At 33.7% G+C, this 18668-nt stretch overlaps 1 protein-coding gene across 1 annotated transcript; it reads left to right on the plus strand.

Annotated features, from left to right (window-relative positions):
• Positions 1–2471: 2471 nt before the first annotated feature.
• Positions 2472–17514, plus strand: LOC306843526 (adenylate cyclase type 3-like; the record flags this gene model as incomplete). The annotated part of the gene is made up of 20 exons (XM_079375048.1): positions 2472–3104; positions 4360–4509; positions 6628–6761; positions 7715–7826; positions 7998–8125; positions 10157–10315; positions 10412–10580; positions 10655–10726; positions 11659–11756; positions 11833–11994; positions 12119–12206; positions 13513–13629; positions 13826–14097; positions 14460–14541; positions 14640–14798; positions 15729–15875; positions 15975–16091; positions 16177–16303; positions 16425–16549; positions 17338–17514. 20 exons carry the CDS (start codon positions 2472–2474, stop codon positions 17512–17514), a joined length of 3228 nt encoding a protein of 1075 aa, XP_079231174.1.
• Between the last annotated feature and the right edge of the window lie 1154 nt (positions 17515–18668).

Below are 18668 nucleotides of genomic sequence, written 5' to 3' on the forward strand. Positions count from 1 at the left end.
CCTAAGTATAATGCATGGAATATTTCATTTTCAGAAAGCACAAGTATGTTTGGTCATCCTAATAAATACATGTGTTTAGAAACTAGGCTATTATCCAGTATTAATATTAAACTGAGCCCGCATTTTCTTGTCCTCTTCCTATATAATTTTCCATATTTTATTCATAAACTCAAAATAAATTCTGACCAGCCATAAAGGCACTGGAAGAAAATATTAAATTAAATCACATATTGTAATTGATTGTTGTATACATTTTTGTTTTATCAAACAATATAGGTCTACAACAATATATGCCTTCGTCATAACCAGGTCTCCCTGGAAGAAGAGATTGTGATGTCTCAATGGGATACTCCTGGCTATATAAAGGATACATATCTTATGTTGCATTCTCCTGTTTACAAGTTTTCCTCCTACAGGACACATTGTGTTCAAACAAATCAAATCTAAGAGTTTGCTGCCCCCATGTGTACGAGTGGCCTTGAGGACAACAACGCCATCCAGCGTCCCTGCAGAGGATATTAACAGTCTTAATTGGGGAATAAAGTTCAAATGCATGCAAACAAAACAGCTCTATTTACATACCTGCTGTCACTGAAACATACCTGTGAAGTATGATAAAGTGCGATATAAAGGCAACCAGTGGGAGCAGACCACAGGCATGGAAATGAGGAATACCTTCGTGATACTATACTGCTGCTTCTGGAAGATGAATGTTCTTGAATAATGACTCTATGTGAGTAAACAAACAGAAATGATCATTACTATTACATGAACATAAACAGTAGCCTTAAATATGTGGATCATTACAGCATATTATAGAATGGAAAACTTATAGTGAGACAACACATTTCTGTAGTTCCCTCAGGCATGAGCCTTATACTCACAAGAGAACACACTGTAGCAACCTGGAAAGAGTTGGGTTTGGTTACAGCAACACTGTCTGAGAGAGAGAGAGAGAGAGGTTCAGTGAGGATACTGACAGTCTTACATGAAGGTTATTAGAAAGCCTTCAGTGATATATGGATTGTTTACCAACAAAATGGAATATCTGCCTTTAACGGAAGGAGTAATTCTAAATATCACTTAATATTCAGTTAATTTGAGTCCTTTATAATTTTATAGCCTTTTTTTTTAAGAATGTCAAGAAATGTTAGTATTTTGCCACAATAACAGTGGTAGCCTAAAACAAATCAAGTTACTGCTTGAATCAGGTAAGATATACATTTGTTAATTTATCAAATGTTATAACATTGAGATTTACTGCTTTATCATTAATGTTGTAATCAGAGTGAGTTCACACAAAAATAAAGTCATGTAGATTACTTATATGATATTTTGTGTTTTTAATATTTATTTATTAAGCATGACAGCTATAGTTAATGTTGTCTGGCAAAATCTGTGTAACAATTCTTCATATATTTTGTGTTCAGTAGAAAAATTAATAGCATATGAGTCAAACCAATTCAGTTTATACAATCATATTTTTGTTGGTCTAGTAGTGAAACACTGTCAGTTTATAATATTGTTCTTAATCTGATAAAAGTCATATTTTTTAATATTTATTTTGGTGCAGTTAGCCAGTCTATACTGTTTTGATTGAAACAGTTGATTTACCAGGCAACACATAACCATAAAACAAATCCATCAACATTTTATTTCTATGGAGTTGAGGCGAAACATCACTTTTTTTGCAAACTTTTTGAAGGCGATCGTTTTTTAAAATACTCAAGTCGATTAATGAACTTGTAATCAAATTTTCGTGATTATGTGTACTTTAAAAAAAAATTTTTTTGTTGTTTTGTTGACATGATGACTGCTGACATTAGGCTACAATATAATGTTTTTTAGTGCTGTCAAACGATTAATCGCGATTATTCACATCCAAAATAAAAGTTTTTGTTTACATAATATATGAGTGTGTACTGTGTATATTTGTTATGTATAAATATATAAAAACACACACATGCATATATATATATAGGCTATACATGTAATAACAATATCTTATGTTTATATTTTAAATATATTTTGGCTATATATAATATAAATTATATTAATATAAATATATACATGTAAATATTTTCAAAATATGTACCATATGTGTGTTTTTAAATATTTAAATACACACACACATATATATTATGTAAACAAAAACTTTTATTTTGAATGCGATTAATCGCGATTAATCGTTTGACAGTTTTAATATCTTCATATTTTAACAATATATAAAATAAATAAGGAAACTATAGAGCATAAATTTGTTTCTTTTCTGGTTATTGTTGCATTTTAAGGATGTGGAAGAGCAGATGGAGATGTGTTTGTCATGGAAACGGAGCCGGGATCATTAAGGAATGACAGACTGAATCTCTCCGGTGCGTTTCTACTCGAACCCGAGCGGAATAAACTCGGACAGCCGTGACGGATCATCTACAGACGGCAGTATTACACTCAAACTTCACTAGAGCCTCAGTATGTCGGCGAACGGGACTCAGGACGGTCCGGTTACCGTGGCGGAGCCGCACACTGGCGGAGGCGCGCGCGAGATAACGGCGGCGCGTGGCGGCTCGCTGTCTCTGCCGCGTTTCCTGCGTCTCAAGTTTACACCGGAGTCTCTGGAGAAAGTTTATCAGACGTATTTTCTGCGGCAGCGGCAGGAGACGTTACTGGTGCTGATCGTGTTCGCGGCTCTCTTTAACGGTTATGTCGTCATCATGTGCGCGGTGGTTTACTCTGAGGATAAACTGAAGACGCTCGCGGTGGCTGCAGGTGGGCTCGCGTCGGATATCCTGCTCTATATTTTGTGCCGGTTCCGTTTGCTGCCGGAGTCCGTTTCTAGGAGCCTCGTACCGTACGCGCTCTGGCTGCTCATCACGGTCCACGTGCTGTGCTACTTCAGTTTGAACTTCGCGGGATTTTACGCGGCCGGTGACACCGTCGGATGGCAGACATTCTTCCTCTTCTCCTTCTTCCTCACGCTCCCGCTGCCGCTCGCGCCCATCGCACTCCTGAGCGCGCTCTCGTGCTGCGCGCACACGCTGCTGCTGGGATTCACTATAGCGCAGAGACACCAAGACAAACTGCAGTTAACAGTGCTTATCAGACAGGTGACACACACACACGGTTGCTTCTGTGAATTTTGGAGACTTTCCATAGACATCTATTAATTTTATACTGACCAAACGATATTTTCTATCCCCTAAACCTACCCCTTACATAAAACCTGTTCCCCACAATGTCAAAAATGTCAGGTTTTACTCTCCTTGTGGGGACATTTGGTCATCACGCTGCTTTAAAAAATTAAAGTACTTTTTATCATAGTAGCTACACTGATCATGGTTCTGAATGCACTTGGTATCCACACAGTACTATGTTATAATGCTGATTACCATTTTCACATTTTTTATTATTTTTTAAAATGGTATGAATTATGTTACCGTGTTCATGAAAGTACAGTCTAATATCATTACTACAGAACAAAAATAGTCTTTCATGTGGTGACAAATAAATTACATTGAGTAATTGTATTATATTATATCTATAATGATATTTTTATTTTATATATTTTAATAATATAATTGATATATTAATATATGCTTAACCATATAAAAATAGTAGGCTACTTCATGTGATAACAAATAAATTATATTAAATAATTGTATTAAATTATAATATCTATAATTGTGTTGTAATATTTTAATAATGTTTTTTTATTTTACATTATATTTTAATATAATATAATGTAAAATAATAAAATAATTTACTTTTTATAAATTTTATAGTAAAAATACATAACAAATATACACAGTACATGCTCATATATTACGTAAAAACAAAAACTTGTATTTAGGATGTGATTAATCGCGATTAATCATTTGACAGCACTAATATGAAGCTGAAAATTCAGCTTTGCCTCACAGGAATAATTTACATTTTAAAATATATTACAATTTTTAATTGTAATAATATTTCACATTATTATACTGTATTTTTATCAAATTAATGCAGCCTCATTGAGCATAAAATAACTCCCAAACTTTTGAACTGAAGTAGTAAAAATTAAGTGTTTTTAACTAAACCCTTACAAACAGTACTGCGGTGGTACTGTGGGATAGTCTCTAAAGCTGTAATGCATGACAGCAGAGGGTTGTGGGAGCAACATGTCATATGTTTCGTGTCATGCACATTGAGCTCATGGAGGGATCTGATATGATGCTTTCACATTGACGTCATGGGTCAGACTCAACCACAACGCAAAAACATCACTCAGACAACTATTTTCCATGTAAATAAAACCATGTTCTGTGTGGCTGGTGTGTGAATATTCAAACAAAAGTGACATGAGTGTGTTGTTTCTCAAAGCTGGTGGCGAATCTGATGCTGTATTTTGCTGCTGTGCTGGTGGGCGTGATATCATATTTCATGGCTGACCGTAAGTACCGCACGGCGTTCCTCGAGGCCAAACAATCTCTGGAAGTCAATCTTACGCTGAAGGAACAGGGTCAACAACAGGTACATGCACAAATGCATTCCCAAATGCGAATTTTCTTTTGAATGAAAAAGGTTTTTAAGTGCACCGGATGCTTTTTGTAGGGATTTTGTGCCATGTTTGAATGTGTGAGTAATTAATGCACCGAGATGCTCTAATTGGGCTCAGTGGTGGAGCTCTGCTCTGGGGCCCTTGTGTCCTGTTACCTGTTATTGGCACATCTGAGCAGAACTAGAGACAAGGACACACTGTACACACACACACACACACACACACACAGAGCAGGTTCTGTAAATCCCCAGGCTACTGTTATTGTGACAGCAGCAACACTAAAGACCCAAGAGCCTAAATTTGCCATCACACATTATTTTATGTTGGTCACACAGTACGTACTAAAACCTAGTTTTATGATCTGTTTTAAAAATATCTCCAAAAGTGCAATACAGACATTAGTTCCCCCAAAAAGTAACATTTATTTGCTATTTGAGACCTGCATAAAGACTGATATTTACTAAACAATTCATTTAAGATCTGCACAAAGGCTTATATAATGTATTATATAATGCACAAAGGCTTATTGAATGACTTATTTAATAGCATAAAGACTGATAAAACTATTAATTTAAGAATTATAGAAGTCCTTATGCAGCTATTAAATAAATAATTTAATAAACAATATAAAAGTCTTCATGCAAATGTAAGTCTTTACAGAGCTCTTAAATAAGTCATTTATTATTATTTTTTAGTTATTTTTAATAGCTTCATAAATACTTATTTTTTTATTAAATTATTTAACAGCTGCATGAAGACTAATATTTATTAAATTAATTAACAGATGCATTAAGACTTTATTTATTAAATTATTTAACAAATGCATGGTTGAAGACTTGCGTATTTATAAATTAATTTAAGAGCTACATGAAGACTTATATATTTAGTAATTATTTTAAGAGCTGCATAAAGACTTGTATATTAAATTATTTTTTAACAGCTGCATAACAATGTATATATTTATTAAATTGTTTATTTAATAGCTGCATAAGACAATACATATATTAAATTATATATTTAAGTTCAGTTTTAGTTGTTTTTTATTTTAGTACAAATTAAACTAAATAATGCTTTGGAAAACTAACTGAAATGAAATAATTTTTAAAATATTTTATTTGAATTAAGGTTTATTTTATTTTAAGTATTTTAAGTAAGAGTTTTTTATGGTTTTCGTTTTAGTGAACTTTGACTGCATTACAGCAAGATGATTGTCTCAAAGGAGGATTTTGTGATGTATGTGTATGTGTAAGTGTCACAGTACCGTCACAAATCTGAAAAAAAAAATTAATTGCAAACATTATTTTTCAAAGCAGTCCCACTATCTGCTATTGGTTAACAAACAGAGAGTCCTGCCCGAAATTTAATTTATAGCATCCGTCAATTTTTCTATGTTGGACCGCTCTAAGCACCACATTGTTTTATGGTGAAATCAACTTGGTATACTTAGTTGTCTCAACTATGCTACTTTTTTTATTTTGCTTATGAATTGCTTTGTTTCAGCATTATTTTACTGTTTAAATTCTACAATTTAATAGCAGGTTCCCATGTGACATCTTACCCCATTTATGTTGACAACCTGTGCCATATTAGGGACTAACAGTATTTGCCATTAAGTGTTAATGGAATCCTTAATCGCTAACACCAATCTATCTGTACAGCGGTTTTCTATCAGTATCTCTTTCTGTCCGTCCTGCTCATGTTGTCACATGGTCTCCAGAGACCCTGTCAATCCCAGAATGCCATAGCAGCAGTGGGGGCTTCTGGGAGTTGAGTGCATCCAGCCAATCAGAGCACGGATGACAGGTTTAACTCACTATGGCAACGGCATCAAGAGACAAATGAACTCTGCAATCAAACTCCCGAAATCCCACATCGCTCTTCTGCTCGTGAACTAGAGCGAGCGATGCTTCAGACTTTAGATACACCTTTTGAAGCTCCACTAAATTAGAAATATACATTTGAATCTAGCAAAGAACACAAGATCTGATGAATATTCATAAGCTAAGACATTGAAATTCAATAAAAGTGCATAATCATAACCTTGTAGATACATATTTTAATATATACTGTATGTTTTTGCGCATGTATAGGAGGAATTGCTGTTGTCCATCTTGCCGAAGCACATAGCAGATGAGATGCTTCAGGGCATGAAGAAAGGAGCCAATCAGAAATCAGATGCTCAGCAGTTCAACACCATGTACATGTACCGCCACGAAAACGTCAGGTAAAACACTCAATCTAACTCATGGTCACTCCATGTTATCCTGTCTTCATTTATTATTACGTGATGATTTTGATTCACCTCGGTGATTCTTTTGAGTCTGTTCACCAAAAGATTCACTCAGATTTGTCCATTGACTCATTCAGTATATATCTGCATATTTGTCAGTCAAAAATAAATGTACAGATACAGATATGATTTCTGTACTAGTGCTGATAAATAGAATGCATTTGAAATATGCAATAACCAGGTTTATATTTTTATCTATAATAAATCCAATTTTCATAAATTTTTACCATGGTTATTTTGCATACTATTATAGTTTTTATTTATATTTTGAGTTAGAAAAAGTTTTCTTGTTTTTATTATTTTGTTATTGTTTTAAGTAACAAAAATTGTTTGGTTTTTGGTTTTAGTAACTCTGTTTTAAATGAATTGAATTAACTAATTAAATGTTGATTCCACAGCTGTCCATAATTTTTAGCTGAATAAATGTAATTGTTTTCACAATAAAAAGATTTATGCTGATTCTAAGCTATTTGTATGCATGCATTTTGACTACCATGATTTTTTTTTGAGTGTAGAAATCTTACATTTTTCTTACCTGTTTAATTTATGCATGACTGACAAATATGCTTCACATTAAGTTTATTAGTGTGCTTGTGTTAAAACTGTATAATCCAAATGGATGGTAATGAATTATTATGCATAAATGCATAAGTTTTAAATACATGAATACATTTTTTGAGTGAAACCTTCCTGTATTTACATCATTACACCAGTAGATCGCAAAAATTTAGTGTCTTGTAATAAACCTAAGCAATTTTTTATTGCTGAATTCACAAATACTTCACATTACAGGTTCATTCAATCATTTCATGTTGACTTTAAACAAGGCTGTTCAAACTCTTGAAACACACTGCGGTATTCTTCTAACATCTCCAATCTCTCTACAGTATCATTTTCGCAGACATCGTTGGCTTTACACAGCTGTCTTCTGCCGTGACTCCAAAAGAACTTGTCAAACTACTCAACGAACTCTTTGCTCGCTTTGACAAACTGGCAGCAGTGAGTAAAAACAGCCAACACACACGTTTTACATATTTATGTATGTCCACCTAGTAAAGAAAAGGCTACAAATAGTACAAATTCATATGTTTTAGGGAATTTGTGCACAAAATTACCAGTACTAAGGATACAAAAAACACTGTAACTTCTACTTTCATGGTGTTTTAACAGCAACACCACCAGCTGAGGATCAAGATTCTGGGAGACTGTTATTACTGTATCTGTGGTTTGCCGGATTACCGTGAAGATCATGCGGTCTGCTCCATTATGATGGGCCTGTCTATGGTGGAGGCCATCTCGTAAGTACACGCCCACTGGGTGGGGCTTTTCCTGCAGTACCCGGTTACTGGGTGGAGCTTTATCTACCGGACATGGCATATGAGAGGGGTTTTTATCTTTAATTTATGCCATCTGTGAGAAGCTTTATCTATGGGGACTGGAAGAAGCTTTATCTGCAGAAACAATATGAATGAAACAGTATGATGAATTTGTTGAACTATGAATAAAGGGTCTTCATCAGTTTAATGCTGCACTTTCATAACAATCTCTAAAAGTCTAGATATAAAAGTACTGTAGATTTCTGATGATGCGGCATATGTTCTTTATGCTTTGAGGGATCTGGTTGAATATATATATATTCATTCATTCAGTGTTGGGAAGGTTACTTTGAAAATGTAATAGGTTACAGATTACAAGTTACCCTACTTAAAATGTAATAAGTAGTGTAACTATTCAATTACTTTATTAAGGTAATGTAACTGATTACATTTTATTACTTTTCGATTAATTTTAAAAATTTCTCATGTTTTCAGCTGTTAATCATTTTCAAACAGGTTAACCAGGCAGGGTTGACCTTACAGTAGTACTCAACACTGATTACCGTCAGACTTTCGAAATCTTTTGTCACTTGAATTAAGATTATAATATTTACATTTTGTAACACAATCACCCTACAATGATAGAAATTCACTCCTTATTTTAATCCCCCCAAAACCTAAACAGTCTCAATTATCAAGCCATTTTGATTTTGGAGTGAATAACCAGCGCTTTCTTCCACCTTCAATACCACGACTGAGGTGAGACCCTTGAGCAAGGCACCGAACCCCCAACTGCCAAACCCCGAACCACGGGCGCCGCAGCAATATGGCTCCCCTCTGCTCCGGGTGTGTGTGTGTTTACTATCTGTGTGTTCACCATACTTGGCCGCACGTCACTTCACTTCACTTTAACTAAATTCATTTATGCCTGGCTATGCAAATCATTTTACTCCAGACTGTTTTCTGAATGAGGGACAATTCAAGGCAGGTTTTGTTAAAAAGTTAAAACTCAAGGATGGATCACTTCCACAGAAGAGAGGGGTGGGGTGAGCAGTGCTCATTGGCATGTAATGAGATGCACCGAAATGAGTCACTGTGAACACAGCTGTTTTTGACAAGGTAAAAAGGGTGTTGTTTTACACGACCACTGAGACCATTTCAAGAAGACCCTTATGAATCATACCACCTTGTGGAAAATGGGCATCCGATGTCTCCTTTGAAGCACAGCCACAGCAAAATCAGACTTACTTTAAAATCATGCCAAGTTTAAATATAGATTTAAAATCATAACAAGAAATAATTTAATAGCTATGAAACTGTTTTTGAAATCAAATCTTTGCATAGCTATGACAGGAAACACTGGCTCTAACAATGTCTTAGAAAAAAAGAGTTAATCTTAAAAAAATAAAGCATATACATAAACCCATATAAATAAGTAAATAAATAAGAGTTATCTGATCAGCATGTTATAAACTTCTCAAACTTTGATTATATGTAATTCCGTTACATGTAACTAGTTACTCCCCAACACTGTGTATATATATATATATATATATATATATATATAATGTATAATTATGAAAATGAATTTTATACACACACACACACACACACACACACACATATATATATATATATATATATATATAATATTTATACTAATGTATTTCCATTTTACTACAAGATATAAACACATATATAAAATAAAAGATTAGATATATTAGAGATATTATTAAAATATGTAATTACAATATAATAAATACAATATACTGTTTTATGTGTATATGTAAATTTTTATATTTTCATTTTCACAGTTTTTATGTATATACTGTATACTTAAATTTATATAAAATAAAATATATAGATTTATAATATAATATGTACAAATTGTTATTATTTTAAAAATATTTTTTCATGAAAAATATTAATATAGATATTAGAATAAAATAAAATAATTAAACAACTATAAAGCAGACATTCCTATTGGCTCATATGCTTCTCACTTATGCTCAGATATGTGCGTGAAAAAACTCAGACGGAAGTGGACATGCGTGTAGGTGTGCACACGGGTACCGTACTGGGTGGAGTCCTGGGACAGAAGCGCTGGCAGTTTGATGTCTGGTCCACTGATGTTACTGTGGCAAACAAGATGGAGTCAGGAGGCATCCCGGGGTGAGATGAACTGCAATCTGTATGTAAATCATTAGTTTCTTGTTTGTGAATTGCAGTGCAGCTGACTCTTTTTCTCTCTCTCTGCTGTGTCTGCAGGCGTGTGCATATCTCTCAGAACACGAAGGACTGTTTGCGAGATGAGTTTGAGCTGGAGGAGGGCAATGGAGGAGAACGCTGCGAGTATCTTTTGGAGAAAGGCATCGACACGTATCTGGTGCTTGTGTCCAAAGACACTCCCAAAACAAATGGAGTGACCAATGGCACTGTGCGTATCATGCTCATCTTTCTTATTCTCTCATCTGCTGTTCTCATCCATAACTGATCTGAAACTTTCTTCAGGTGATCAACACCACAAAACCCAGCGGCAGATACACATCAGTAAAGAACATACCTGAGGAGTCAGAGACACAGGTGAGATCTATCTATCTATCTATCTATCTATCTATCTATCTATCTATCTATCTATCTATCTATCTATCTATCTATCTATCTATCTGTCTATCTGTCTGTCTGTCTGTCTGTCTGTCTGTCTGTCTATCTGTCTTTCTGTCTATCTGTCTATCTATCTATCTGTCTATCTATCTATCTATCTATCTATCTATCTATCTATCTATCTATCTATCTATCTATCTATCTATCTATCTATCTATCTATCTATCTATCTATCTATCTATCTATCTATCTATCTATCTACCTCTCTTTCTATCTATCTGTTTGTCATTCTGTCTGTCTGTCTGTCTATCTGTCTGTCTGTCTGTCTGTCTGTCTGTCTGTCTGTCTATCTGTCTGTCTGTCTGTCTGTCTGTCTATCTGTCTGTCTGTCTGTCTACCTCTATATATCTGTCTATCTATCTATCTATCTATCTATCTATCTATCTATCTATCTATCTATCTATCTATCTATCTATCTATCTATCTGTCTGTCTGTCTGTCTGTCTGTCTATCTGTCTGTCTGTCTGTCTGTCTGTCTGTCTGTCTGTCTGTCTGTCTGTCTGTCTATCTGTCTGTCTGTCTACCTCTATATATCTGTCTATCTATCTATCTATCTATCTATCTATCTATCTATCTATCTATCTATCTATCTATCTATCTATCTATCTATCTATCTATCTATCTATCTATCTATCTATCTATCTATCTATCTATCTATCTGTCTGTCTGTCTGTCTGTCTCTCTGTCTGTCTATCTATCTATCTATCTATCTATCTATCTATCTATCTATCTATCTATCTATCTATCTATCTATCTATCTATCTATCTGTCTGTCTGTCTGTCTGTCTGTCTGTCTGTCTGTCTGTCTGTCTATCAGTCTCGACCTTTGACATGTGTGTGGTTTTTTTCAGCAGCTGCAGTTGGCCAATGTGACCGATGAAGGGATGGAGGACGAGCATCTGAACCAGCTGCTGAATAAAGCTCTGCTGGAGAGAGAGACAGAGGAGACGTAATGACCATTTATTCTTACTTCAATCCCACTGGTTTCTTTTTGCGCCTGTCTCACATCACCGTCTCTCTCTCAGTCTGGAGGAGAGGAAGACGTCTGTTCTGTCTCTGAGGTTTAAGGACTCTGATCTTGAGTCTCGTTACTCAGCAGAGAAGGAGAGACAGACGGGAGTTGCGTTTAGCTGTTGTTGTGTCGTTCTGATCTTTACCTCAGTCATGGAAATGCTCATAGACCCACAGTGAGTGAAGATCATAAATAATTAATCACTAATACAACATAATAAATGGATTATTCATATAATGTTTTATTGATATTGACACTTCTCTTGTGTAATGTTGTCATATCTGCTTGATTTCTGACAGGCTGATTGTGAATTATGTGACTCTAGCTGTTGGTGAGCTGTTACTGCTGATTCTGACTCTGTGTTCACTAGCAGCCATCTTTCCTCGAGTGAGTCCAACATCACAGCAGTAGATTATTGAGTGGATCTCATGACAACATCTTTGTGTCATAATTCACTTCAAAATCATTTTAGGCTTGCACTCTATTTATTTACTAACTGCTTGCTTTCTTAAAAGAAAAACCTAACACTTGCTTCTCTATTCTTTTGTATTTTATCTTTTTGTTTTCTTTTTATTTATTATACAATTAACAAAAAGCAAAAAGGCCTCTAACACTAGCTTGCTCTATTCTTTTTCTATTCTGTCTATTTTCTTTTTATTTATTATATAATTTAAAAAAAACAACACCTTGCTATGTATACTGTGTTAAGGTGACTGCATACCATCGCTCTTTTGTTGATTTTGATTTTGAAATGACTAAATGTAAATGTGAATGTAAAGAAAACCAAAAAAATATGATATTGCTTACTGAAAATAACGCCTATTTTGAAGCATTTTAGCATTGTGATCTTCCCCATCATTGACAATAATTATTGTTCAAATTATTAAGTGATGATTCTCATTAGATTTTAATTAGATTTTTCAGTTATTTTTACTGTATTACTGTAAGAATAAATCATAAATTAAAGGCTGTACAATCAATAATTATACAACAAGATTTATATAACTTTACAATTTCAATAATTTAAAAATTTCCAAAATTATAAAAAAAAAAAAGATTATATTTTCACATTACAGTAATGTGGTTTGTTAATTAATATTCTAAAAATAGACTTCATTTAAACATATATTATTATATTAAATATAAATTATTTATTTTAAATGTAAATTATTTTTATTTTTATTTTGGGTTAAGTATTAGCCAAATTTGTCCTTCAAAGTTTGTAATCTGATATTGATATTAGAGAGCAATGTTATTTTAGTATTTTATTTATTTTTATATATTTTATTCATTTCTTAGTATATTTCGTAGTATATCTTATATATTTAGTATATTTAATGTTATTTTATTTATATGCAAAGTATTTATTAATATTTTGAATTAGCTTTTGTTTTTATATTTTCACTTGTCATTTTAATTTCCATTTAAGTTTTAGTAATTTTGCTGTGCTTTTTTTATATTGATATTTAGCTAGCTTGAATTTATTTACATTCCAGTTTATTTTAGTTTTAGTCATTTTAGCACTTAATTTAATTTAATTTTAAGTTTTTAATTTTTTTCATCTAATATTTATATTTTACTTTATTTCAGCTTTCAGTTAACAAAAACTACATTTAATAGTTTTAGTTAACTATAGTAATGCTTTGTGAGAGAGAGTGGCCATCTGTGTATCACTGTGATGTGTGTGTATCAGGTCTTCCCCGGGAGGCTGGTGTCTTTCTCACAGTGGATCGACCGCACACGCTGGGCTCGTAACACATGGGCCATGGCTTCCATATTTGTTCTGACCATGGCTGAGGTGGCCGATATGGTGAGACAAGAGACTTCACCTCTTTCTAAATTATTATTATTACTGACCGTAGTCTTAAACTTTGTTCTGGCATGTTCATATGATGTCATGCAACCTGACTTGCATGTAAAATGCCATTGTATTGCATTTTCCAAGTATCTTTTAGTAAATTCGTACTTTTATAGATGAAAGTGTTTTTCTCGTCATATTTCTTCAGCTGAGCTGTGTTCAGCCCCCTCTCGTGCTGCTGAACTCCTCATCCGGCTTGACGCTCGAGTCTCTGGGTGACGGCGGATGCGCTGAGAACCCCAAACACTACGGATACATATCAGTGCTGTCGCTCGTGGCAACCGTCATGCTCATACAGCTCAGCCATGTGGTCAAGCTGGCGCTCATGCTGTTGGTTACCATAGCAACAGGTGCCGTAAACATCCACAGCTGGATGTACATTTACGACATCTACGATTTCATTCGCTACCTGGACTACAGGTGAGACAAGCTTGAGTTTGCATTCAGACGTACTTGGAATACTGTAAATATTATTACAATTATTACAATTCTATGTGAATTTATTTTAAAATATAATGTATTTCAGTGATGCAAAGCTGAATTTTCAGCATCATTCCTCCAGTCTTCAGTGTCACATGATCCTTCAGAAATCATTCTAATATGCTGATTTGCTGCTCAAGAAACATTTCTTATTATTATCATATTATAAGTCAATTATTATTGACTTAATTTAAATACAGAACAGCACTTTTCTAGCGTATTTATAGAGTTGTGCTTCAAACCACTCACAAAAATTGTCTGACACCTGTAATTGTTTTCCATTATTTTCTGTGACTCTTCAGTTATTCAGTAGTTCCCACCAGGTATCTGCTGACTGTGATGATTATCATCATGATGATGTGTTTCTACTACTTTGCACGTCACGTATGTCCAACAATAGCTTAAAAACTCACATTTATTTCCTATACTCTGTTTTTGGGAAATATTAGCATTTTAATTCTCATTTTTTTCTTCTCTCTCAGGTGGAAAGACAGTCACGTAAACTGTTTCTGTGGAAGATTGAGGTTCACGATCAGAAGGAGAAAGTGTATGAAATGAGAACGTATAACGAGGCGCTGGTCACTAACATGCTTCCTGAACACGTGGCCAAACACTTCCTGGGCTCCAAGATGCGAGATGAGGTATGTACAGTATGGAAGCTTGTGGAGTAACAATTTTAACCTCAGAATTGTGAATTTATATCTATAGCTATTTATAACCATAGCTTTTCTTATATCTCGTAGTTCGGCTTTTTTTTCTTAGAATTCTAAGTTAACGTTTAACATATCAGAATTCTGAACTTAGCTTTTTCATTTTGACTTGTTTCTCATAATTCAAAGTTTACATCTCACAATTCTGACTTTTTTCTTGGAATTTTGAGCTTACATCTCGGAAATTTTCTCAGAATTCAAAATTTATATCTCGCAGTTTTGACTATTTCTTCTAAGCTTACATATGGTAAATCTGACTTTTTTCAATTGCACATTTATATCAGTTTATAACTTTTCTTATATCTCATACTTCTGATTATCTCCCTCAGAATTCTAAGTGTACATCTTTTTTTTTTTTTTACATTTTTCTCTTAATTCAAAGTTTATATCTCACAATTTTGACCATTTTATTCAGAATTTAAAGTTTACATCTCATTGTTAATTTTTTGTCAGAATTTAAAGTTTGCATCTTGCAAATTTGACTTTTTTTCTCAGAATTCTGCATTTACATCTCACAATTTTGACTTTTTTCTCAGAATTATGTGTTTACATCTCGCAATTTTGGCTTTTTTTCTTGCAATTGTGACTTTTTTGTTTCCACCACAGAATAATAAATAAGAAAGGTCATTGCAACTTTTTATCTCACAATTTTGATTTTTTTTCTCACAATTGTGATTTTATATCTTACAGTTCAGATGCTTTTTGGAATTGCAAGTAAAAAACTATCAGAATTAAAAGAGTTGCAATTACCTTTTTTTATCCCGTGGTGGAAACAATTCCTGTCTACTCCTTTCAGAGTAGTCTTTAAATTAGTTTGGCCCTTAATAAATATGCATATTGACGTTTATTTGTTTATTGCAGGAACTTTACAGTCAGTCATATGATGAGATCGGCGTGATGTTTGCCTCTATTCCCAACTTCTCTGACTTTTACACGGAGGAGAGTATAAACAATGGAGGAATAGAATGCCTCCGAATCCTGAATGAGATCATCTCTGACTTTGACAGTGTGAGTGTCTCTTTGTCCTTTATTTCTTCATATGTCATCATTTGTTCAGCAGAAGTTCTCTTTAAAATCATATGATGTGTTTTTTTTCATTCGGAGTAGCTTCTGGATCGCACAGAGTTTCGGCACATTACGAAGATCAAGACTATCGGTAGCACATACATGGCTGCATCAGGCGTGACTCCGGAGAGCAACACTAACGGATACGCCGACCGCAAGGTCAGCTGCACAGCACATGCTAACACATAATACTTACATTAATGTAGTCTGTGTTACTGATGTTGATTATGTGTTTGGGATACAGATAGGGGATCAGTCCATCCTGGAGCGCTGGCAACACTTCGCTGATTTGGCAGACTTTGCATTGGCTATGAAAGTCACACTTGGAAACCTAAACAAACAGTCGTTCAATAACTTCATGCTGCGCATAGGTCAGCCAACGTCTGACCGAACTACAGACCTATGTCACTTCTGCTTATATAATGATATAGTTGAGTATGTGTTATATTTATGTTTTTTTGACCATGTTGTTTGTGTGTGTTTTATTGTCAGGTCTGAATAAGGGGGGTGTGTTAGCTGGAGTGATTGGAGCTCGCAAACCTCATTTCGATATTTGGGGAAACACTGTAAATGTGGCCAGTCGCATGGAGTCCACTGGGGTTATGGGTAACATACAGGTGATATAAGCTTTATTTATTTATTTTTATGAATTAAAAAAAATAATAATAACTTCACAATATCGACCCAATATTTTTCATCCTTTCAATATTTTCAGTTTTAAATATTTTGCCTATTGACAAATATTTTCCACATTCTCCACACTGTTTTTCACTAAAACAAAGGAAAGATGGTATTTAATCATTATTTAATCATCATTATTTATATGCCGAACCAATATAAAAATATATAGTAAAAAACAATTTTCCTTTTCCTTTTAAAATATTAAATATTTATACAATTTTATAGAAAATATTTAATTACCCATGACATTACAGAGAAAAAGTGGTTTGGAGAATAGATGGATGATTTAAATATATAAAATTGTATATACTTCTAAAATAATTATAGAAGATATATAATTATATATCTTCTATAATAATTATATTTTATTATATACTTTATAATATACATTTTGTATTTGTATTAAAACTTTACATTAAATAATTAATGTATTATGTTTAATAAATACATTGAATTTACATAAATAAAATCAAATAAAACCTGGAGACCTCCTTGAACATTTCTGAGTCATGATCTTTTGAATTGAACTTTATCCTCTAATGCGATGTTTGCACCAGAAATGTGATTTGAGATGCTATCAAAACATCTCTGTCCTAACGCTCTAATACTTATGAGTCACGAGACCATGTAATGATGCAAAAATATCTTAATGGCATTGAATATACATCGTATCACTCAGCTCTGATGCAGACGTCTGTGTTTTTCTGGTGCTGGTGCTCCTCAGGTGGTGGAGGACTGCTGTAACATCCTGAAGGAGTACGGTTTCCGTTTCGTCAGAAGAGGACCCATCTATGTAAAAGGAAAAGGAGAACTGCTCACTTTCTTTATGAAGGGCAAAGACAAACATGTCACAAAGACGACCGCGGTCTCTCTACCACATCAAATACCAGACAAATCCTGAGAAGATTGAGGATGAGACATTTTATTTTATGTTATTTTGGGCCTTTTCCACTTTTTTATTAATAGAAACAATGGAAAAAGGAGCTCCCAAATGAGCACTACAGCTCAACAAGTCTGCAGCACATGCACTACCCAATAGACAACAACTCTGAAAAATTACACATTACAAACAACAGCCAAAAATACACCATGCTTTATACACTCTTACAGTAAACTATTTGTAATTATTGAAAATGTTATTGTTGGCTATATCAAGCCCTTAAAAATGTATAAAGTAGACCATGATGAAAATATTTTTTATAATTAGTGGACACAAACAAACACAGTCAGAAGCTAAAAACACTACTCAAATTCTGTCAGATCAAAAACACACACATCTTTTCAACAGAGCATGAGTTTTTATTCTATATTTTTATTTTTCACAGCTTTACCTGAGAACATCACACTGGGACAATATTCTAATGGACATATAGTCAGAATGTTTTTTTGTTTTTTGTCAGTGGCATTTTTAATAATCACCAACTCCAGGTCTATACCCAGCAGGCTGACTGATATTTAATGCTTTTTTTTATAAACTCACATTTCACTCATGCCATTCAGTTTGTTTCATGTATACTCTGTGAAACTGTTGGTTATAGATCAGATAATCATGTCTCAGAATGTGTGGATTTTTGTAGATTGTGGATTTAGCAGCTTTTATTGTTTGACAGAATGAGAAAAACGATTTAATGACTAAAAAAGCACATTAAACAGCCAATAAAAAACAAAAAATGTACGTTAAACAGACAGATTTTAGTAGCTTCTTGTTGAATTTTAATAACCAACAAAAGTCTAATAACTAATAGTCTAGTAAACAAGTCTAGTGATGAATGTAATCGTGAAAAATGCACTTGACATTTAAAGGTTAGAAATCTTGTGTAATTTGAAATCCTGTTGACAAAAGGTTTTAGCATTATGTAGACCAAGCACTTGAGTAGTCTGAATAAATATTTTAAGTTGGATAGATAGATAGATAGATGGATGGATGTATGTGATAATAGTAATAAGGAAAGGGTTGTAAGTTCTATTGTCAACCGTAAACATGTTTATAGATTTTTAATATATCCAGCGCTCTGATAATCTGTTAAAAGTCTCTATAAATGAATATAATTATTG

Source organism: Barbus barbus, assembly GCF_936440315.1.
Source record: "Barbus barbus genome assembly, chromosome: 24".
In the NCBI taxonomy this organism is placed as follows: Eukaryota; Metazoa; Chordata; class Actinopteri; order Cypriniformes; family Cyprinidae; genus Barbus; species Barbus barbus.